The 24,267-nt window shown below is 41.6% G+C and overlaps 1 protein-coding gene across 1 annotated transcript in view; it reads left to right on the top strand.

The window, feature by feature from the left end:
- Window positions 1-14,843: 14,843 nt before the first annotated feature.
- MTNR1A (melatonin receptor 1A) overlaps window positions 14,844-24,267 on the top strand; it is a 50,840-nt gene continuing 41,416 nt past the window's right edge. Inside the window, exon 1 of the mRNA XM_066548363.1 lies at window positions 14,844-15,240. Coding sequence (XP_066404460.1) covers window positions 15,048-15,240 — 193 coding nt within the window. The 5' untranslated portion in view covers window positions 14,844-15,047. The remainder of the gene's footprint in view (window positions 15,241-24,267) is intronic.

Genomic DNA, 24,267 nt, shown 5'->3' with positions numbered 1-24,267 from the left:
GCTTTTCCAACTCAGCTATCTACTTTGTTTTTCAGTTCCCAAAGCACAAGAGGGGCCTTAGAGGAGATGATTACAAGATCCATGTTCCCAGTATATTCAAATGCCACTTTAAATCCAAATTCCATTTTAAAATTCTTTCATTCTAGTCAAAATCAGAACACAACTAGCTTACTAAGGAAGAGCCATAACAAGGCTCTCACAATGGTGCCAAGAACATTTTATTGCTATTAAAGCCATAAATCATCGCACAGAAGATGAACTTCATGATGATTACTTCATTTGCTATTACCTGAACTAACAGGATAGGTGTTGGGAGTAATATAACAGAAAAGGCAGGAAGATCAAAGAGGATGTGACATCTATACAGGGCTTATCCTTCCTCTTCTACCTCACTGGGTGGTTTTCCTTGCAATGCTGATATCAGGATAATTGACTCCCTGATGGAGTTGTGCCAGTGTCCCCAACACTACTCCTGTCCAAACAGATCCTACTCCTTGAAGCATGACAGGAATTGCATATTTTGACAGTAGATCTGTCTCCTTTCCTTCTAGAGTAGGTTCTCCCAGAAGCAGTGCCCACAGAAAAGTCACCTTAAGGTCCAGTCACCTAAACGATATTACTTTATCCTTTATTTTAGATATCTGCTTTTATTGAGCATAGCTTTACACTCATTTAAACACAACAGGAACATGTGGCACAGCTGGCAAGTTTGAAGAGGCTACAGTAATCAAAAAGGAGTAAAAGAAGAAAGGAAGAAAGAGCTGGATCTTGTCTAGCCAATGATAAAGACGGTTTTGTTATGTAATTGAGCACTCTCTTTTTCATTTGAAAGGAGTATTTCTCTCCCAAAAGAAAATTATTGTATGTCAGAATGATTTCAACACAAGGCATATGACAGGGGGACAAAGGGCTCATGTGAGAGGAAAGCTTTCCAGATTCTTTAACCTGCCTCTCCTGACAGACTTTAAAAAGCAGAAAGGACCTTAAAAAGAGAATTTATCTTCATTTGGTGCTATCTCATGTCTATGAACTCTATACATGAAATGAGAAGATTGAAGCAAAACTTCCAGGCTCTGGCATCTCGATCTAGAACAGACTTTGCCTAGAAGCACAAACAAAGCATCTGGAAATACAGGTTTTCTACTTTCACACAAAATCTCATTTAAGAATTCATTAAGAATGAAATTTATTTAATTAATTTATTAATTAAGAATAAAACATGCACTTCTCAAGAAATCTTGACAAAACTCAGATACCCTTTCCTAGAATGGGAACACCAGCCATTGCTTCAGTGTGGGCTGAGTCACCTCTCACAGGAAGGATAGGGTTGTAGAGTTCAGGGTCTCAGAGCTCCCATGCAATCCTATAGCTGCCCTATGAAGTTCCATAAACACTGTTTTGCTTGTTAACAAGGTAGGGCACCAGGCTTTACACTGACTCAGCAGTGCAGGGTTGTCTGTCCCTTGACCCTGGTTTTATCTGCAGGGGACAGTAACTCCTCCTACCCTGATCTCCAACCAGCACCAGGCTCCACACCGTGCCCTGCATAACCCCAGGGATCCTTTCTGTTTGCTGGTCTATATGTATGCCCAAATCCCAGTTACCCACTGTGTTCTTAATGCCTAAATTCAGAATGGAATCTGTAGAAAACAAGCATACACAAACCAATAACAAGCCCCTGCTCTCCCAGCCTTCTGTGGCACCCACTGCAGACAGTATGTGTGCCTCCTTGGTTTTTCAGCAGACTGGGAATATGTGTAACCATCTTCATTCTTAATTCCACTACACTGAGGTTCACCTTGCACTTCAATGACAACATATTTTCTGGGTTGTGTCCTCCAGCTACGCTCTGAAATAAGCCAGTGTGGTGCAACTACAGCTCACAATGCATGTTCATTAAAGGCAATGACACCTGCACATGATATGGTCGTGCAAATGCCGGCTAACCTGAACAATCACACAGAAAAGAGACATTAAACAGCTCAATGAAAAAGAAAAAGAAAGAAAAGGAAAAAACCCAACTTATTTTCAAGTGTGGAGTTTGGTCACGTGTTGGAACATGTTTTACAATACTGGAAAAATACACACACGACTTCACTAGACAGTCCTCTAAATTTAGGTTGTCTCTTCTAGGCACCGAATAAAATAAGGCACAGATTCTCTCTGGATTCATCAGTAGCATGTATGCCTGTGAGGAAAGCCTAACAACTTAATTTTGCCCTGTTTTCTCAAGACTTTTCCATTTCCTGTTTCTGTGCTGCATGGCAGACATGTACCTTACATTCAGGGATTGCCACTGCTGCAAAAAACATATGGGGAAGAACACAGAAGGGGAAAATGGCTCTGCTCTCTTCCTTAAGGGACACCCATGTTTTAGCCCCACTTCTGTGTTGTAGTGATCAATTCCATCAGATTTATTGGTATTTTTTATGCAGACTTCACTAGATTGGAAATAGATTACACTTAAGCTTTCAGATTCAAAAATGTTTATATAAAAATGTTCTTCTTCTGCCCATATTTTTATTTTCCATCAAGAAAAGGCATGACAATGGAACACACCTGAAAACAATTCTATTCACTGAAAGGGGGACAGCAAAATTTGGAATGTTCCTTTGAAAAAAATCACATTAAAAACGCACTGAAATAAGAAAAAAACGCACTGAAATAAGAAAAAACATCGTAAAATCAAATGCATTTTGTTCTCTTTTATTCTCAATATACCTGTTTCTTACATGCAACAGGCATCTAAAAATGAAGTAAGAAAATCCAAAATTGTGCCAAGGATTTCATGAATCATTTAAATTACAAATTTGTTTCCACTGTTTCTTTGGTTTACTCCTCAAAAACTTAAATATCAAAAGATCTGGCAGTCCATACAGTAAGACAGCTCAGCACTACATGGTGAATTTTTGTAGTGATTCTTGAGGCTTTAGTAGCACTGACAAAAGATTTACTAACAGTGCATAGGACAAATGCATCATAAACAAAGCCTGACACTTGTTTTACTTGCAGACCGCAGAAATATATCAAATTAAGGTAAAATAATAAATAATAGAAAAATCTCAGCCCATAACTTAGTGAACATGGTTGTTCTTAGTAAGAACATACATGGAAAAAAGAGTACCTTCAACGTACTACATAATTTACAAATTATTTCAGCGGGTTAATCAGTAAGAGAAAAAAAAAGACCATCATTTTACTAACTATGGACCCTCTCTCTGTACTGACAGTGACAGGTAGTTACAACAGATTAGAACTTCTTTGCTCATTTTCTTATCTGGGATGCTTTGTTACATGCAAACAAAACTCATCGTAAAGCACATGCCCATGCCAAGAAATACCACTCAGACCAGGCCTAAATGTCTGGAGAGAATCAAAGCAAGAGATACAAATATATCCTCTTGTAGAAAGGAGAGACAGTTCTTCATAACTAACAATCCACATGACAGGCAAAATGACAGATATATTTCTGTATGATAGGGCAACCTGGCAATCTGTTTTCTCATATAAGGAAAAACCTTCAGCACCTGAAAAATGACAGACAAAAATAGAAAGGATAGTTAATAGCAGTGAAAGAAGCTCATAGAGATTATATACAAAGATAAATGAATACATCATGCAAGACTTTAAAATTGTGATTAAAAAAAAACAACAAAAAAAACCTTTTGCAAACTTCTCTCAGAAGATAAAAAAGAAAAAAATCCACACAAATTTCCAAACTTGTACCGGAAGGTTTTGTACCATTTATTTTGTTTATTTTACTGTATTCAGCAGACAGCTTTTTTGCTGCTTTGTATTTTGGGTCATTTCCTCCAGATATATATTTTAAAATGTACTCTAATTGAACAAAACCAGTCAATAATGCTACATAAATTTTGCCAGGAAAAATTGTATTGTGTTCAAACTATCCTACATCATTTGAAAAGTAAAACTCAGAAGTTGGCTTTTAGATTACTTTTTGCCCATAAAATCACAAGAGTTCTTCAGTTATAATTAAATAGCTGCACATTCAACCATTTCAATTAAAACAATTTAAGTATCATATCTGGATTCTTTATTAGTCAGATAGTTGTTCACCAAAGATAATTTTAAGTGGATTCAGTTTACAAATAAATTGTTGGGTCACCGGCTATAGAATAGAAATTTTCTCAACAGACTCATTAAAAATATTGATAACTACCACTCACACATGCTAGCTGTAACCTTGAGTTACACTCACAGATAAAAGAGCAAGTAATTTTCCACCTCTATTGCTTTCTTATTGTGTCAGCTGAATTTGCTACAAAATGCTAATAAAAGGAGTTTTTCTTCTTTGAACATTGCTTTGATCCATTAACTAGATGAAAAGTACTAGTTTATTTCATATAAAATGCTGAATGATGAACATTTATCAAAAAAGTCAGATAGAAGATAAGGAAAATAAGTCTTTTTAGGGGATGATATGATGTCACAACTACTGGAGTTAAGAAAAAGCTTCAGGGTTTAATGCCACTGAGGTGTTATTTTGTATTCCCCCCACTTTATAAATTATTAAATTATTAAGATTTCCAACTTTGGAAATCTTCTTTCTTATTAACAGCTCCACTGTTTCCTCCTCACTTGAAGAAATAATAAATATGATTGGCATCACTGGCATTTATCTCTTACAACAGGCTGCAGACCAGTTCCTCACACATAAACAGGGGAATATCACAGGAATCACAGTCAAAATGTTGGTCACCCATTTTCAGCAATGAAATAACACATTTGTTCCAAAATAAATCCAAAGGATATGTGCACCTAAGAAATCACAATTATATAAATATAGCTGAAATCTGCTATGAAATTCTAGATCCAAAAAGTTTCTCTGAAATGGATCACTATATCAATTTCAGTAATAATTCAGATAAATTCAACAAAGTCAATGCACAGCATCAAAGTGACAGTCTTTATTCCATGTCCCAGATCACATAAAAAGTATATGACAACTTTATATGATGTTTTACTATATTTAGATTTAAAAACAAGCCTAAAAGTAACAAGTCTTTTCATAATGGAGATCGAAGTTATATGAAAAGTTCTAGAGATTTTATCAATGGCAGAAAATTCAAACTTTAGTGACAACATACCTTTAGCAGACCTTGTAGCAAAACACTCCTGAAATTAATCACTCATGTCAACAAAGAAGATGTGGATATAATCAACATAGTTGAAATTGATGGTACTAAAAATTGCTAGCTAATATATAATTTTACCTAGCCTGGATGACTTTTGAACACAATGTCTGCACTTTCATACGTAGGTTATTGCTGCAGAATTTTTCACAGTTGAAGTCCCAGAAGGTAAAACATGTAGATAAGGTGAAATTGGCAACACAAAACTGATCAAACACTTCCCCCAGTACATCACAGAATGGTTTGGGTTGGCAGGGACCTTAAAGATTGTCCAGTTCCAATTCTCCACCATGGGCAGGGACACCTTCCACTAGACCCCATCCAGTTTGGCCTTGAGCACTTCCAGGGATGAGGTATCCACAACTTCCCTGGGCATCCTCTGTCAGTGCCTCACTACCCTCATAGTGAAGAAAATTACTAAGAAATCCTCCATTAGTTCTTTATTTATGTGCATGCTTTGAATTTAAGCAATACCCTAAGTTTTTTCATAACTTTGAGGTTTTCCACCAAGAGTGAAGTAACTGTTCATACCTGTTTTTCAAGAGCTGTAAAGAAACATCATTTTGACCACATTAGACTAATAGGTATTAAATCACAGGTTGAGTTACAAATATTATAAATTCTGATTTTATATAGAAGTTTAAAAGAAGTTAGCCCAGAAGCCTGTTGGATATAAATAATTATACTCTTGTGAATAGTTTCTAGCATTTTCATGTCTAGAAGCTAACTGGGCACCTTTTTTAAAAAAACTAGTGAGAATAAATACACGTTATGGTAACCATCACAATTCTCAAGGAGTAAAGATCTTTATACTATTTTTGACTCTTTCACTATGCATGTTGTCTTCTCATGCAGTTTTGATTTGCATTTTGTCACTGTTTCCATTTTGTTTTAGAATGCAAAAGTTTCAGCAAAACGAGAATTTTTATTTTCAAAAATTAATCGTGGATTAATGATGTCAGATTTCTAAGCCAATAGATTTAAATGTATCCCCTTAGTGAGTGTGTGTACTACAAGTGGTGCTTATTCACTGATTAATCACCAGATTTATTTTATTCTGTTTTACTGTCTGTCTTCCCATTTTTCTTCATCTTTTCTAATAGACATGGGAAGTTTCTTGTTGAAAGAGGGGAGTAATTACCAGGAAAGAGCATGCTCTGAAAAAGTAGAGAGCACAAAATAATAAATACCTTTGTCTTACTGTCCCAGGCTGAGGATTCAAGGATGGAAGTGAAATGAAACCCGTAAGTGCAGAAATTAAATGTTACGGTGAAACTGTCTCAGAACTGAAGAGAAATTCTGTGGCTTAGTCAGACAAACAAACTGGATTTCTCAGCAAGAGGATAGGACGTGTAGAGGGAGATAACACAAATACTAAAAAAAGCTGCAAGATTACTAGGAGTCAGATAAGCACAAGCCCACACAAATATCTTGACATGAGGATGCAAAACCAGCAGATGAAATGAATACAATCAGCCCTGAATAGGACTTGTGAGGAATCACAAGACACAGGTCATGCTACCTGGAACAAGCTGGACTGAGTGACAGAGTGATGTAGTGCTGATCACTGACTTCAAAAATATTTTACAGCCTCCCATCACCACTTCAGATTTTCCTGAGCAGATACAGGAATAGAGACATGTCCTACATGTTCTGTATAATATTAAATATCTCAATATAGCAGGTACCCTGGTTACAGTTTCAAAAAAAAATAGCAAGTTCTTCCTCTGAAGGCAGAATTGCCCTCTCACGCCTCATTGCCTCTGAAATATATATTCAGGTACAAGAGTAATAGAGACAGCATTTCTATTCCCTGGATGTATTGTACATTTTCCACATAGAGGAAACATTTCTCAGAGCTGTTACTTGTCTCTATGAAGAGCACTGTATTGAAAACACAAAAGTATTTTTTGATTACTGAGCAATACTAAATGTGTCCGATCCTTTGTAAAGAACCTCTGATGTGTCACTCGTTTTGTCTTTGAGGAAAACATCAAGCTTTGAGATCCCTGAGAAGATTAAGTAACCTTTGTTGAACTCAGGGGTTATTTTGTGACTAGGTTTTATATTGACACAACTCTTAACTACCTGAGGAGTTACTAATAATAGGAATGAAATCTAGTGTAGCACACTGAGAGGGAATTAAAAGGTTACAGCAGAAATTGTCACAAAATCCATTTTTGTTTATTAGTGAAATGAAAAGAGTAGAAAATAAAAATAAATTAGATAAAGTATGAAATAACCTGTTGAAAGAAGTAAGGAAAATTAATTTAAAGAGCTGCTGAGCAGTACACAATTGCCAGCTCAGAAAAATTACTTGCTTGGCTTTTCTAGCCTACATTTCTTCATATTCTCTCCTTCTAGGATTCAAGTTTAGAAACTGCTCACAGTGGCATGTTATCTGGATGATTTAGTGGGACTTTTGTGATTTTCATAGGCAAATGGAGAAGGTAAATCACTGTCATATTATCATCTACAAACTGTATCCAAGTCTGCCCTGGGAATACTGGGGAGGATGGCTCTCTATATGTGTGAGTGTGTGAGTGTGTGTGTGTGAGAGCACGGGAAGAAGAGGGTGTGTGCAAACAGAAACAAACAAATTAAAAGCCCCCAAACCTAGAAGTTGTTATTTGTAGACCTCAAGCCTGAAAAGATTTCTGGAAACACTGCAGACAAGGCAAACTTTTTAAAAATTTCTTCCTGGATTCACTGATGATACTCTAATTGAAGAAAATGGCTCAGCCCATATTTGCTGAATAAAAAAATTGTTGCTGATTTTTTTTTTTTTTTGTGAGATTCCATAGTAACAAACCTATTCAATAGTACAGCATCTGAGGATTTCGATTCAGATTAAGTCTTTGTGTTTTCCCATCAATTCCAATTGCAAATGATTCCACATTTCTTAAAGGGCCCATTGTGAAGTGCTCCTTAGCATTACATCATGGAATTGTGTCATCACTGTTTCAACCAAGTTTTATTCCACTGATTTCAGTTCATTAATAACAGCCTAAAACTAGAATATTGACTATGCTCAACAATCCTATGCTTCTCCATTTTAAGCATTTTGACCTCTTCCAATCTCCCAGACTCAGCACCCCACCCTACCCCACCCTTGGCTCATTCTCATCTAGATTCATGTCAAAGACTACCAATTTCAAGACTACCAATTTCAATTTTTCCCATTCATTTCAACCATTTCCATTGTAACTTCTCCATGCATTCTCTGAGGCTGTAAGCATTTTTCTGCTTTTCTATACTTGGTAAGAACCGCACTGGCTGGATTTTAATACTTCAGCTTTACTACAGTCAATTCTTTTTGTAGTCTCTTTCCAGTTCAGTGATTTCAATTCAAGACATGTTCCCTCTATTCCCCATATTTAAACAAAAGGAAAGCCAAAGAAAACATTCACTCAGACTGACAAAAGAGTCATATAAAAGAATACAAGAAGATATTGAAAGGTTTTAAAGTTACTGCCAAGGAGGAAAAAAATAAACACACAATGGTAGAATATTCAAAGGTAAATATAAAAATATACAAGAAAGTGAATGTGATTTCTATTTTAAACCATTCTGTATGCTTTGTTAAAGGAATATGATATTTCCCTGACTGTAATAGATTCCTATGCAGAAAAAAAAATACGAATCAAATTTAAATGCTAAGTAGACAGGCTGAATTTGGTCAGCATAGTGAAAACACCAGAGAAATGGGTGGGCTGGAATGGGTGCAGATTTCTGAGTTTGCTTAATAAAAAAGCACTGTAACAGCATATAAAAACAGGCTACAGCCTTGCAAGAAAAGAATACCAGCTAACAATCTGAATGTGCAGGTACATTCTGGCTTTTGTCAGAGCTTTTATTTTATCACAGGAGTATTTAAACCTCTATAGTTAATGCAAGTAAATGCATTACCACGAACTGAGCTCAGGATCTGTGCTCAGAGGGCAGGGCAGGAGAGTGACATGTTGTCATGACACTCTAAAATGCTAGTGCCATGGAAATCCTTATTTTTAACATCGTAAATGCAGACTTGAAGGAAGCAGAAGGCAACCACAAATAATAGGACAGCTCTGTTCCCTCAGTGCACACAGAGTGCCCTCTCTCCAGCAGCCTTGCTTGTTGCTGGACTGCTCACATTGTGGAACAATCTACGTCAATCATCTCTCAAAAGCAGTGGCTGGGGACCAATGTCCTGAAGAATCACAGGACAAAGAAATGGACATGGCAAGCAAATAGACCAGAAGAACAGTCTGAGGGAAGCAACCTTACTCTATGTGTACCAGGGTAGGTCTCTTAGTGTGATCTGCCACTAGATGCACTGATTTAGAAGTCTTGGAGCCACTAAGACTAAACTGAGTTTTAACTCACCTATCTCAGTAACTGTGGTGTGTGACTGAGTTTCAAAAAGTACCAGTTCTGATCAGGATTTATAGCCCTGAACCTTACCCACTGTCATCCCCCCAACTTCAAAATCAGCTCCAAATTAATCTTTAAAATCAAAATTATGAGGTAGCATGCTTAAAACTGTCAGTTACAGCATTTCACTTTTCTAACCAAAAATACAGATAAGCTGAGATTAGTTATCTTTTCTGCTTTCAAACTTTCAAAGATAATTTTCTAATCATCCTGGAGAATGCTTTAACAATTATATAATATGCCATTCTAAAGTGAGAAGCTACTATTTCTTCCTTTTGAGGCCATTTCATATTGTAGAAGAAGAAAGTATCAATGCAGAGAAGAGTCCTAGGATGTAGTTCCATTAAATGCAATTCCCTGTCCCAGCCATGTGGTGAATAGCATCTCACCTTAGAAACCCCAAAGCCAGAAGCAAAAGCAGACTGTGTTGCCCAAGAATTGTCATAACAGCACTCTCTGAATACAAAAACTCTGCTCTAAGGCAGTGCTGAATGAAGAATTAAAGAGCTGGCACATTTCCCATCAATCTCTTGCATCATCTGCCCAAACCCGATACTCATAGAGAGGATGTGATTTACAGAGCTGGTTTATGACTTAAAACATGTAGGTAGGAGATGCCACAGATTGTAAATATGAAAAAAACACTGAAATAAAAGACTTGTCAGGGAAGGAAAGCTGCACACCACAAAATAAAACATGGCAAAATTTCAGCACTCTGAATCACTCCTCTAAAAGACAGAAGGAACAACAGCCAGCTTTTTTTTTTTTTTTTTGTAGTGCAGCATCACAACCAATGGTCTGATGATGTAATGAAGAGTAGATACCTCCTGCCACAGGATGAGCTGCAACAAGCCTGCTTCCACAGCAGTTTAACTGTTGGGGAAGTGGAACTGCCCCATAGGTGTATCAGCAAGATCTGTGTACTGAACAACAGCTGCCAAGGCAGGGTTATGGGGAGAACTAAGTGACTGTGCCAGTGTGCTGGGAGAGCAGCCCAAGAGGCTGCCAAATGTAAAGGTGAAAATGTCTCTGAGCACCACAGTGGAGAGGAGCTGTGGGTTTCCTTTCTTTCCTAGAGTGCTCAAGAACCATCAGCATCATAACTGTTCTTCAGCATTACAGGCGAATTATGAAGGTCTCAAAATAGTAAGGAACAGCACCAGACAGAATCTGCACCCACTTAATTTAATGCTAAGCATTCAAATGAGCAGCTGTTCCTACTCTCCGCACTATTGCTCACCGCAGAAACACACTGCCAGTTGGCTGATGTCAATTTTTTCCACCTCAGTTCTAAGATAGTTTCAGCTTTTCACTACAGAAATACCTATTGTGATTGAGGAGAATAGAGTCTGCATTTATATATTTCAGGCAGCTCTTGGGCTTTTCTGAAGGAGAGAAGGGCACCAAAACATAAAGTATGTCAGAAGCTGCTGGTTCTCTGCCACAGGCACAACTTATTTACCTCCCTGTTCCAGTACAGCCCTCCAAGGCCTTCCTCCCATATTTGTATTCTAGTCAGCCCCTTCCAAGATATCTTATCTGCTATCAGCCTCCACAGCTATTTCCTCTGATGTAAGAAAACCACACTGTACCATGGTGAAAACTTCTCTGTAAGGAGACAAATGTTCTCTCTTTTGCCCTCCCACTCCATTCTCTGCCAGGCAACCACACCAGCATGTTCTCAGTACTTGCCCCTGTTACTGATCATCTCAGCCCCATCTGCCAGGCAGTCTCCATTCTCTTATTCAGACAACCAGCTGAATTGTTGATGTCTTCTCATGTTTTCTATATTTCCATCTATCTTTTCAGGTGGACGGTGCTCCCTCAACTCATCTAATGTCATTGCTGTGTAGCAAGAGCTACACAGAGAGCCAGAGCTTCTCCATAGGAAAGCCAACCAGGAGCCAAGGAAAACCTGAGCCCAGGCTGTGCCCAGACCAGAGTCTCACAGGACCTAAGAGCAGCAGGCAGAGCCAGATGCTGACAACAGGCTCAACTGCTAGCCCTAGAGAGTACAAAAGGAAGACACAGGCCTTGCACTCATCCAGAGAGACCAGGTTCAATCAACAGGAGACAGGACCAAAACCAAGACTTCAACATCAGTTCAAGACCCGCAGGAAACTTGGCTGGAGACAGAATGAGCAACAGGCACATCCCAAACAACTCAAGAAAAACCAAATCAGGACTCTTTTATGACAGATCAGACAAGTTCCATACTTCTTCATGTTATAAGATCTCTGCCAATGTTGCTCACTACAGTGAAGTCAACTCTGATTTAAATTATTATAATAGGGGGTGTCTGGCGCAAGTGATTTGCTTGTTCTTCTGCCCGATCTTATCTTACGCTGCTTTCATGCAAAGCATCATTTAACTTCACTCAGTTGTACTTTAAAAATGAATATGTAGAAAAAGTGTAGAAAATGTGAGGGCAGACAGCCCAGCCTCAGAGAATGTAACAAACAATACCAAACTGCCTCTAAGATTGTCTGACTGACTCTGAATGTTGATCAGTGTGAAGGAGCCTGATGTTGTTAGATCTGCTCCTCTGCAGTTTTCACAGCTTGCTTGTTTTGGGTGGCATCTTAGAGTCTCTAACTCTCCAGAATGTGAGTAAACACATGCAAAATCTAAAGAGCAGCATTTTATAGTATGAGGTGTCTCTGTCAAGGTGAGAGGGAAGAAAGAGAATGCTGTCCCACTCCCTGGTGGGGAATGGGAAGGTGGTTCTTGTTGGAGCCTGACCCACATCCTGACTCCCATCTCCCACTCTGCAGGAAACAAATCCAACGCACAGAGCAGCAGCACAAGGCTTCTCAATGTATCATGGCCCTTGCTGGTGCTTGAGTCACCCTTAGCTCTCATACAGGGTTTTCTGGTAGTGATGCCTGAGTCCCTGGTTTCTGGTAGTGATGCCTTCAGTCCCCTTTTCAAGAAGCATTCCCTTCCCACCACAAAAGCAGCCTTGGTCCAGAGCACGCTCTATGGGATGGATGGAGTGATATCTCCATTCTTTTGTGGATCTAAATTGCAAATATGTCACTGAACATCCCAGGAATGGGACAAATAACAACAGTTCCTGCATGGACCAGATTCCATTTCTTTGAAGCAAAATCCTGGGCTGATCCTCATCATCACTCTACCTTCTGGTTAAAAATACCTGACCTTGTGAAACTTCACAGCTGTCTCTGGGCAGCCAGCCCCTCCCTGTCCATTCAAACACCCGTGGAGGTCTACTGAGGACCAGGCAGTTCTGCCTGTTTCCACGTGCCCTTGATCTGATATCCCCCTGATACTGGCTCCTCCTATTTTTAATCTTCTTCCACAGCTTGATAACCTACTTGTTATGCACCTACACGGACACACGCACTAACCGGCCGGGGGGATGGAGGGCGGGGGCTGGTGGTGGGTGGATGTGGCTGTCTTGGGCGGCTGTGTGCTCACCACCACCCTCTGCCCAGGAGCTGCGGCGCCGCGCTGAGGGGTTCCTCCTCTTGCAGTGCGGGCTGCTGCTCTCCATCTCCAGTGATGCACGGGCTTTGGATGCTGCTCGGGAAGCAGTGGGAAGGAATGCTGTATAGTGCCGACACATCTCCCCGGGACTGCTGTTTATCGGGGCGGCGGGAAAACACGCTGCCGGAATATCGAGCATTTAATAAGTCAGTAAGTGATCAAATAAATCAGCACTTCCCGCACCGAACACAAGCGGTCTCATTCACCAGCGGGAGGCTGAGCGGCGGCGCTCCTCGCTCCGCTGCCCGCGGTGGTGTAAGAAAACCGTGGGTGAATGGGAAGCTCGGGGTTTCCCTGGCACTCAGCCGTGCAGGCTGGGACTGCGGCTCCTGCCAGGGCGGGGGTGCCGCTGCTGCCACCGCCACCACCCTGCCCGTCCGCGCCTCTCCGCGGCTGCGAGCCGGCCGCTCCCGCGGTGTCCTGTCACACCCGCCGCGTTACGCAACTGCTGGTGACAACGGTGGCTTTGGTTATCCCTCACCTCGGGCTGCCACGGGACACAGCGCCGTCAGCCCGGTGCTGGGCGCAGGCTGCGCCGCATGAGCGCCCCCCGCCCCGCGCAGAGCCGCGCACCGGCAGAGGAGCCCCGCGCTCCCGCTGCGGATGCCCGCTTGTCCCCCGCAGTGCAGCAGCCCCGAGAGCGGAGGCTCCGCGCGGGACGGCGGTGGGTGCGCGGGGCCGCCCCTGGCCGCCAGCACCGCGCCCAGCCCTGCGCTGCGCGGAGCACAGCGCGCACTGCCACCCGCACTCGCAGCCCGTTGTCCTGAATGGGAGAGTGATTCCCACGCCCAGTTTGCTCGGAGATTTTCAACAGCTCTATGCCATACGAGCGAGAAGATTCAGTCAGAAGAAAGTGCCTTTTTTATTTTATTTTTTAAATTTAATTTATTTACCAGTGCGCCCACCGCACGAGAGGGTGAAGGGGTAACCTATTCAGTCAACTGGGTCCTCCTAACAGCTGGGCAATGGCTCCCTGTTCCCTCCTTTCTTTGAAGCAAATGCTGCTTTTGGGGAACAGGCGATCCAGACTTCACCGGGCTCGTAGGGGTGGCACGGGGCATCCCCGCTACCTTTCTCTCCGTCTTCCCCGTGCAGACCGCCCCCGCTGCCCAGGGTGCGGGGGAGGAAGAAAAGCTGCAGGGGAGGAAGGAGGGGGGGCAGCCGAGGCGGTGCGTGTCCCCCCCCCGCCGCCCCCTCGCTGCGGCAGCACGTGGTGCTCCCGGGACGCGGGTCCTCAGACGCCCCCCCTGCCCAGCCAGCCAGTCTCCTTCGCGAGGAGCTTTTTATAGCAGCTCCGACCCGCTCCCCGATGGGAGGTTTCTCGCCGCGCTCACGTTACCGTGCGGGTGCGATGTTAAATAAAGGAGGGGGAGGAGGGGAGGGGACTTCGGCGGGCGCTTAATTAAGAGTCGGCGTTAACCAGGAGGGCTAAAAATAGCGCCGAGCGCCGCAAACCACCCAACCGCAGACAGCAAGCCCCGTCGATCCCTGCCGCGCCTCCGCCGGTGAATGGAGCGGCCGGCGCTGAATGGAGCGGCCGGGAGCATGAATGGGGAAGCGGAGCGCGCCGTGAATGGGGCGGCGCGGCCGCCGCGGGGGGGCGCTGTGGCGCCGCGCGGCAGCAGCTGGAGCCCCGGCCGCGCACGTGCCGGCGCGGGGGCGGCTCGGTGTCACCTGGCGGCAGCGGTGGCGGCGGGCGGGGCGGCGGCGCGGGCGGGCTATAAAAGTGTCCCGCCGCGGCACATGCACACTTCGGGGAAACTTCCTGCCTGGGGTGGCGGCGCCGGCCGCCATGGGAGGTGCGCCCGCTCCCGCCTGCCCCGCTCCGCCCTAGGGCGGGCAGCCCCGCGGCGCAGGGGGGCCGCCTCCGCGACCCCCGCCCCGACCTGAGCTGCCCCCGCCGGAGGCAGCGCGGGCGGGCGCGCCCGTCCCGCCGGTACCCGGTAGTGCCCTGGGAGGTTCGGCGGCAGGATGAGAGTGAACGAGAGCGAGCTGAACAGCTCCGTCCTCCCGCGGGACCCGCCGGCCGAGGGCGCCCCGCGCCGCCAGCCCTGGGTGACCTCCACTTTGGCCGCCATCCTCATCTTCACCATCGCGGTGGACCTGCTGGGCAACCTCTTGGTCATCCTCTCCGTCTACCGCAACAAGAAGCTGCGAAACGCGGGTAAGGGGCGGCGGGGAGGCCCGGGGGCGCCGCCCGGGCTGGGGCGGGTGGGGGTCCCGTGGCCCCGGGGGGCAGCGCCGCGGCCGCTTCGTCTGCTGGCGAAACTTTCCCCGAGCGCGGAACTCCGGGGCTGGGCTCTTTGTCTCCATCCCCAGCTGGCGGTTACAGGCTGTGGCAGATGCCAAGGGCTCCGTCTTTCCTGCCGAGTCGGTAATCGAGCGGGAAAGGGTATTTTTAGCTCCCGCCACTGAATCCTGGTGCTATTTTTAGCTCTCGGCAGTTCCCACCTAGCAAAAGAGAATGGCAAGTAAGTCGTATTTAAGAATGAAATTTAGACACGGTACTGGGGATGCTGCCTTGGCATACAGTGTGTGTCTGTGCATGCTGGATGCTATTCTTCTGATTGATTTTCTTTGAGTTACAGAAATGTCTTCAGTAACAAATTCTGTGCTTGGAGCTTCAAATCAAGCGAATGCGAAGTTATAAACATTGCAGGATTCAGACAATTCCCTCCCCCCACCTTTGTTCGCCTCCTACTTGCTGTCTAGGTCTTTGGGGAATGGAAAACATCTAACAGAAAACAGCTTTAGGCACTTTTTTAAAAAATCAGCCTCTAATTTTGACAGGATAGAATCTGTGCTGGTCTATTGAGTAAATCCCTCTTAGTTCATGGATTATTGGTCAGACAGGCAGGAACTTCTTCAGATTCATTCTGCTTTATCATGTCAGACCAGCTGCTGTGCACGTGTACCAAATCTGTGCACTCCAAACCCTATGCATCTTTCATTGAAAAAAATACAGGAGCATGGGAAGAAAGCTGTACTGGTAATGAAAGCAGAATTTCACTCCATGACAACTGAGAAGCTGCTTTTATTTTTTTCACAACTGGGCTTTTATTTTTTTCACAACTGGGCTGTCAAGGTCTCCATTACTACTGCACTAAGTTCATTAGTTAATGGCTTAAAATTCATCTGAGGGGGATCTTGAGCCTGGGCTTTGAGCTAGCCTAAGAAAGGTATCTAGTACTGGACTCTGGCAGACAGTGGCATGCTTGTCTTTCTGAGGTTAATTCAGGTAATTCTAGTGGATTGTCTGCTTCAATTTCATTCAGCCACAGTGGAATGCCACACACAAGATCAAAATGAAGAATAACAGATTTTAATTTTTTTTCCTCTCTACAATTGTCACTGATGTAAATTCTGAAAGCTCTTTTATCTTCCTGCTTTCATTGGCAGGAATTCCATTCACTGGAGCTGGCAGGGCAACACGTGCTGTGCCTGTAATTGAAAGGAGGCTCCAACTCCATAAGTCCAAGTGACCACTTGACTACCCTTGTTCCCTGGAAGACTTTTAGATGGAGGGAGAAAGGGTTGAGACAGGCATATTACTTGGGTTACTCTAGGGGAATGGGTGATATTCTCCACCTCCTTAATTAATAAATCTATGCTTTAGCACTTCGGTGGGTAGTTTGCAATATGGACAAGTCTGAAATAAACATGGTGTCTTTTTTCTGGAGACATAACTGAATGCTTGGGCTCTGTGTGTGCATATCTCTGCTGTAGATATCATGTAATCCCTCCTGAATCTCGACAAGTGCTCACTTGCTCACTCTTACTGCATTTCTTGTTCTTGCCTTTTCTGTCATAGTGACTGTTCAGAACTGCAATAAGCTGGCAACAGCTAGGAGAGTAGAGTATTCTTCTGAACATAAATTGTTTGAGACTGGAACATGAAGTAGATACTTCTTGACCCTCTGAAACAAAGGATTAATTAAAACAAGTACATACTTTGTACAATGTGATGAATAGTTTATAGTCGTGATTTAGGAGAAAAATAGGAGCAAGCTTTTAAAGCTCTTGAGTTTGAGGGTTTTTCTCTTTAAAATATGGGGGGATTTAGTAAATGGATTAAAGGAATCTTTGGAAATAACACAGGTTTTAAAAAGGTGTTGTAAGTGTTCTTGGCTAATCCTGCAAAAACCTTTGCCTGGGAATAACTTTATTTATGTAAGCACCACCATTTAATTGGGCCTTCAATTAGGACTTACTCAGGCAAATAAATTTGTAACAGGAAGTATTTAGAAGACCCTGGCCCAAATTGGTAAGTTTGAAGACTAAAGTCTCCCAAGTCTTGTTTTTCCTAATTCAGATTATTCAGGAAGAGATTACATTGAAAATAATCTGATTTATCCATACAACTAATTTGTAACTTGGTAATGCCAAAGGCAGTTACGACTTTTTACAGAAATGTATTAAGAAAGAAACTTCTACTTTTGCAACAACTTATATTAATTAAGTCTTGCTGGCACATTTATTGAGGAAAAAGGACACAGGATGAAAATTCCACTGGAAAAAGGTCAGGGAGGAACAGAAGATACCTCCTGAAGAAAATGTATCTCACTGAAGATTTTCTTCCCTCTTTGCAAGAGAGGACTAACAGAAATAAAGAGTATTTAACCCTTTCACAAAAAGGTGGATTTGGTGGGGGAAAACATCTTTCATCTCTGTCCTACTCTCTATTATATACATATGTATTGGAAGATACTACAAATTGAACCTGTGGACTTACAATTTAAAAAGTGCATTGGGGAATAGTAGGAAGGCCTAGAAAAACCTTCTCAACAAGTGGTGTAACCTTCCTGACAGTCAGAAGGTTAGTAAAAGACACTGATCAAAGCAGAGAAGTCAGTAACTCAAAGAAGTTTGTCTCAGCAAGCGAGGAGTGTCTGATACTACAGACTCCTTCATAGGCACAAGCATGGCTTCAATAGATGCTCTTCTAGACACAGAAGCTGATGATGCAACTGGTAGGATCCTCTTTTATTTAATGTACTTGACTTGTAATAAGTTTCATAGTTCTGGTCTGTTATTTCTTTTATGGTGGCTTGTAATCCAAGAGGTGCCTGACACCAATTCAGTCCTGATGGGAACAGCTGCAATTTAAAGCTGACCTACACAAAGACTGAATTTGGTTTATGATATCTGTAATCTTTTAACTTTGAAACAAAGTTCAAGGGAAACATTCAAGGCATAAGGATTTTAATGACCATATCTTGGTAGCGTATTCATGCAGCTTGAACTTTAAACTGATGTGCCTTCTTTAATAGCCAATTTTCAAAAAGAATGAGAACAGATCATTTTAAAAAGAAGTTTTGTGTAAATCCTTGTCTCATTTACCCTTATAAATATTCATAGATCAGAAATAAGGTCATTCAACAGATCCACCCTGGGAAGATGCAATAACTAGCCTTAGGGAAGGTGTATTAAAAAACTGTTGGTACTTTTAATGAGTGGAATTTTTACTTGAAACTGTCAACATCAAATCAGAGCATCTCCAAAAACTGAGGAGATCATTTAAGTGATCTATGTAATACTACAGACAAATTTGTTGATTGCTGGTATCCTTATGCCTTTGTTGTTACCCACACCAAGAAAAACAATGCATCAAGAACAAGGTGAGGGAGCAGTTCTAAGTCTTTGACTATGGAGATTACTTTTCTGCTAGTGACATTAAAATGTCAACACATGCCTGTTCTTTTGGTGACAGGTAGATTTGGGTATTCAGTGATTGCAGGACTGGACCATTCTTAAAGTCAGTGAAGAAAGTTTTCTTGAATGGTATTGCACCTCTTGCTCTTCTTTCTCTTCCTTTTGAAACTGTTCTCTTGGCCTGACGGGTTGCTTTTTTTCTGGGTGTTCCGTGTGCTGAGGTCCAAAGGTTCCCTGGCTACCCCTCCAGTGGAGTCCAGTGTGGGAAGGGAGGCCCAGCAGCCTCAGCCTCACTCCTGTGTGCCTGTCCTGTCTGCTGACACTTGGCATGGGTTGGGATAACACAGGGACTGGTGCCAAGCTGGTAACTAGCACCTACTAAATCAGGGCAGAAAGCTGCTTCTCACTGATCTCTGTTCTGTGCTAGGTGTAGTTGGGGTTTTGTACATTTTTCTAGCTTTTCATGTCCTTGGCCCAAATGTTTTGTTGCTAAAACTTTGTTACTAGTGAAGAAGGCATAGAGGGAGTTTGACATTGCTGAGGCCCCAGGGCCCTGGGCAGCAAGATACAGTTAATTTCACTAGGACTGCACACATGCTTAAACTTACCTATGTGTGGTAACTACTCTTCTGAATGAGATGGCAATGACAAAGGGAAAAAACCCCAATGTTTGCATGCTCAATCTGCCTCACCTGCTTTAGATCCCAAGAGTTCTGTGAAGACAGCTCTGAGTGCTCAAAAGAATACAGTGAACTCAAGGGTAATATTGAGTAAGGGTAATCTCTCTAAAATCTCTTCAGATCAGTGAAGTCACTCTTGAAAGAACTAACTAACACAGCTACTTATTTTTTTTTTTTTTCATTCTTTGCTGAATACTACAACCATTGCAGAATTAGGGTTGGGAATCTATCAGTTAGAATTTCATTTTGGAGGCTTTTCAAAATTTTTGTTTTGAATCAAAACAAAAAATCACTGTTTTGATTCAAGCAGTGTAAGAATCTAGTTGAGGAGTGCTCCTCTCTTAATGCATTTTCTAGAATAAAAATTTTAAAAATAAGGACAGAGTTATCTTTTGATAACCAGATTGGAGATATCATCAGCCTTTTCAGAAAAATGTTGTTCTTGATGATGTTTTGTTTTTTAGTTTTAAAATTATAATATTAAATGCTCTAGTAAAGATTGTTTTATCTAATAAATGAAACTCCTTTTGTGAATTTAGACTAATGAAATCCTTCTTTTTGTCACAGGTGAACCTTGGACTTCATTTTGTGCCCTGAGAGACTATGGGTAGCCCGACAAATCCTTGACACAAGGAAGAGAGCTTAGAAGATCAAGTTATAGCACAAATTCAGGGTTCTGATAAAAACTGAGATGTTGATGGCAATGAACATTATTTCAGAAATTAATAACTTCCAGTATTAAAAATGGTAAGCTGTTTGGGAGAAGGGAAAATGTCTAGAGGAGATGCTGAATTTTTTCAATTGTTGAACAGAAGTGAGCATAAAAATACAGTTTCAATAAAGTTGTTCCTCAGACTGGTTTTGATTGAATAATTTACTGAATCAAAAGTTTGCTTCAAAGGCTTGTTTAAATGGTGCTGTGCTGTTAGTGATCCAAAGGTAGAGGTGAGTATTCCAAATAATTAATAATTTATTCTTGCTAATGTGTCTGTCAAGCTCAGGTATTTATTCTTTTCGCAAGATTCTGCATTTTGAAGTTTTTAGAGACATTGCTTTTTCTAGTGTAGCTGCTGCCAGTGGGCAGTGATACTCATATGCTCTACTATTTGCTGTCTCTTTTCGGTTATTTTTGAGGGGTTTTTCCTTTTCTCATAAAGTTTTTTTTTATCTTTGGTTTTTTCACTAGCAATATCCAATTTGCTTCTGCTCTTCTCTCTTTCCTATTTCTTTTCACGCTGTCCACTTTTCTTTCATAACATGGATACTTCATGTCTTTCCAGCAGTCAGATATCAGCAAGTCTAGGTTAGTGACAGAAAATGCTACCAAGAGAAGTCATCCAGTGCTGGGGTGGCAATGTCCATTCTGTTTCTCTGGTCAGGCTTGCTTTCCTAGGGCAGTAAAAACTTTGTGGTGTCAATTCAATGCTAGGCATCACAGTTTAGTTTTACTATGTCAATAAGAACTTGTCCCCTTTGCTCTTGGCAGTTTTTCTCTTAGTCACATCTCTGAGCTATCTTAAGTTCCACATTTCCACTCTTGAGAAACAATTACAGACCTCTCTTTCAGGAGGACAGGTGTTAGTAAGAATTCTTCAGGATAACAGAAAACATATTGCTAACAACGCAAAAAATGTTTGCTTATTGAATGAACAAATGAACATGTATTTAATGTGTGTAGTTAAGTAATGCTTGGGACTATAATACAGATGCTGCTACTAAACAAATCCAAAGTTCTTTCCAAATCTAGCCCTCCTAAAGTCACAGGTAGACAGGTGGGATAATCAAGATTTCAAGTAGAACAGCAACTGAAAGCAATCAGCAAAGCTGTTTACAACATTTAGATAGTATCTTCTGTAGCTTTGTGGTAGTCACTGACCAGTATGTGTAAAAAGTTTCATGTTCTACAGGTTTTCTTAATGAGGAGACAGACTTCCCTTCCTTGAGGAAACACTTAACACCAGAAGTAGAAATTTGCAGCTCATTCTTTTCGTTTTGTAAATCTCCTAATACAGTACCAGGTTGTATAGCTAGATATGCTTTTTGAAGAGTAGGTGTTAGACTACTGATCTTCATAAAAATTCAGGTCTTGATTATATCAGAGAATCCTGTACTGGAGTTGGGAACTTGAATTTGTTTGTTTGGGTTTTAGGCAGGATGGTGGGTTGGGTTTTCTTGGTGGTGGAAGACTCATCTTTTCCATTGCTAGAATTCCACTAAAGTCCTTCAATGCTTCATTTGGACTCTCTATCCTTCCTGAGAACCCCTGTTCTCTAAATGAGAGACAACAGAAGCAGCCAATTTTAGACACTTACATGCATGACCAAGCACTGAAATTCTCTAGTTAAACACAGACTAAGCAGCTGGAAAGGTTTATGGATGTTTTCAAATTAATTATATTTTTAGTTAACACCTTTAAACTGACTGTTCAGCTACCTTTATTGTGAAAGTTGGACTGGATATGTACTTTTTTTCATTTAGGCCTACAGAAACCCCATTCAGCACGATGTGTACATGGTATTCTGCACATGGTGCTGAAGTATAAGGTCTGTTTATGTCATATCACCATGGGGTTGTTTGTTTGGGGTTTGGTTTTGGCTGCAGATGCAAAGTTAGCAAAGTTGATTTGTATTCAGGGAGAGGACACCAAGCAGAGGTAGTTTCCCCCTGTGCTGACAGAGGTCAGCTCCATGCTTGGTTTTGAGGTCAATGTGACTTCTTTTTTAGTCAGCTGTTTCAGCTGCACCAAGTAAAAGCCTATTGAGGTTATGGTGCAGCTGCCAGAACTCAGCCAGACAATTGGCCAGCTCTGTGGAGATGAACCAAAGTGACGAATGGGCATGAGTACAGGGATCAGCTTTGAAAACAGATATCCAGTCATGCCATGCAGAAGTTCCACCAAGTCTTTGCATTCTGGGAAAAAAATTGAGTATTCTTTTTCCCCAGTAGTGCCTACAGGTTTCATTTTATGTTTGTTTTCCAGAATGACTGATAAACAGTTTTCTACTCCTTAGTTTAACTTGATTTTTAAGGACATCTTCATCTCCCTGTCTGTATTTGGGAGACATTTTTCATTTTCACAGGTGAGTCTAGTACAGCTAGGGTGTGACATTTTTATTAGGAGTACTTTGAAAATATGGGAGTTGCACATTATGAAGAATCAAAGTTTGCATAAATGCAAATTAATCGTTTACTTCAGTTGCATTTTTCTTTTATTTTGGATGAAGAATTAATGGTCTTTAAAGTTAAGGCATATTAATGTAAAATACACAATCTTAATTATAGTAATTATTTACATTAAAGATGTCTCTCAGATTATCAGTGTAATGCTGAGGTCTGCCTTCTGTAATTTGAGTATTGCAATGTGCATCAACTAACATACAGGTTCACATAATATTAATCTACTTGAAACCTAGGTTCTTCCCCACATTACCGTTATTCCATATTACATCTCTGAACCTTCCCTCAATCTGTCACTAAATTAGCTCTCACTTAGAACACAGGACTGAATGGGACCTTTTCAGTCATCAAATAAAATTTTCAGGTGTTGTGGGTGTTCATAGAAATCCTTTTGGAGTCACCTTGCCCCAACTGAAGAAGTGTTGATACATTGGAAGGTGGCTTAGTGAGGTTTTGGATGCTGCATGAAGTGTTCGAGGCCAGGCTCAATGATGCTTTGAGCAACCTGGTGTAGTGGAATGTGTCCCTGCCCATAGCAGGGGGTTGCAACTAAATGATCTTTAAGGTCCCTTTCAACGCAACCCATTCTATGATTCCCATTGCCTGGGTGTTTTCTGTCGGTTTATATGCTTTTGCTGTTGTACCAATATTACATAGCATTGCTATTCCTGTAATGAGAATAAAAGTATTACCTCCTGGCTGTTGCTTTGCTAGTCAAAAGAAGGTTGATAGACTAACAGAATGTGGTTTCTACAAAATCACCTTTCCCCTTTGCAAGGAAGCACCATCTCCAGAAGTATGCCTGATCTCTGGAAATAACTTCCCTAAAAGTGAAATCCTGGTTTTACTGAAATCAATAGCAAATCTCCTACCAAGGTCCTGTCTTGCTTCCCTTTTTGTCTCTGCAATACTTGCCAGTGAGTAAGAAGGCTGATGTACTGCTCATAGCCCTAAACTCTAAGTCTGGTAAGCAGAGAAGTCTTCCATAAGTCTGGAGACGGAATAGGATTTTTGTTGGATCCCTGATAGTGTTGTAATAAAGTTGAATACAGGTAAGGGTCATGAGTGCCTGACCTATGTGTCCTGAGGTGGGTGCATTGTAGGAAGCCACTTACAATTTCATATACAGTAGGTATGCAAGCTATTAAGTCTGGAAATTGATGCTTCAAGAACACACTTGGGAATAAATAAAACACAAGAGACCATCAATGATTGCTACTTTGTAGGGTTACAAATGGGAATTATTAGGACAAAGACAGTTTTACTTGTACTGGAGTTGTCTGGTCAGATCACACAAGTATATTCTTGATATATTTGTCCTTTTCTATTTTCTAGGAACTCATTGTTCTTTATTACATTCATTAATCGGAGTAAATTGGGGGTTTGCTGCTGTAGATGTATAGCTGGGTGTTTCTGTTGTGAATTATATCATCATATGTGTATGATGTTCCTTTGGAAATTTCTCAGTCTGGCTGTCTGTGATCACTAATTTTTCAGTTGGTTTTGAAGAACTGTACTGTTGAGAATCTCTTGTCTGAAGAACTGTACTGTTGAGAATCTCTTCAGTGCTTATAAACCCATCTTATTCTCCGTTCCTGATGAGGTAACGCATTCCAACATCTCTCACTGAGGATTTTCATGGCATTGGCAGTGTCTTATCTTGGGTATGTACAGAACCACAT

Source organism: Molothrus aeneus, chromosome 4 (genome assembly GCF_037042795.1).
Source record: "Molothrus aeneus isolate 106 chromosome 4, BPBGC_Maene_1.0, whole genome shotgun sequence".
NCBI lineage: Eukaryota > Metazoa > Chordata > Aves > Passeriformes > Icteridae > Molothrus > Molothrus aeneus.
Note: the sequence above shows the minus strand (reverse complement) of the source record. Positions and strands in the feature narration are given on the sequence as shown.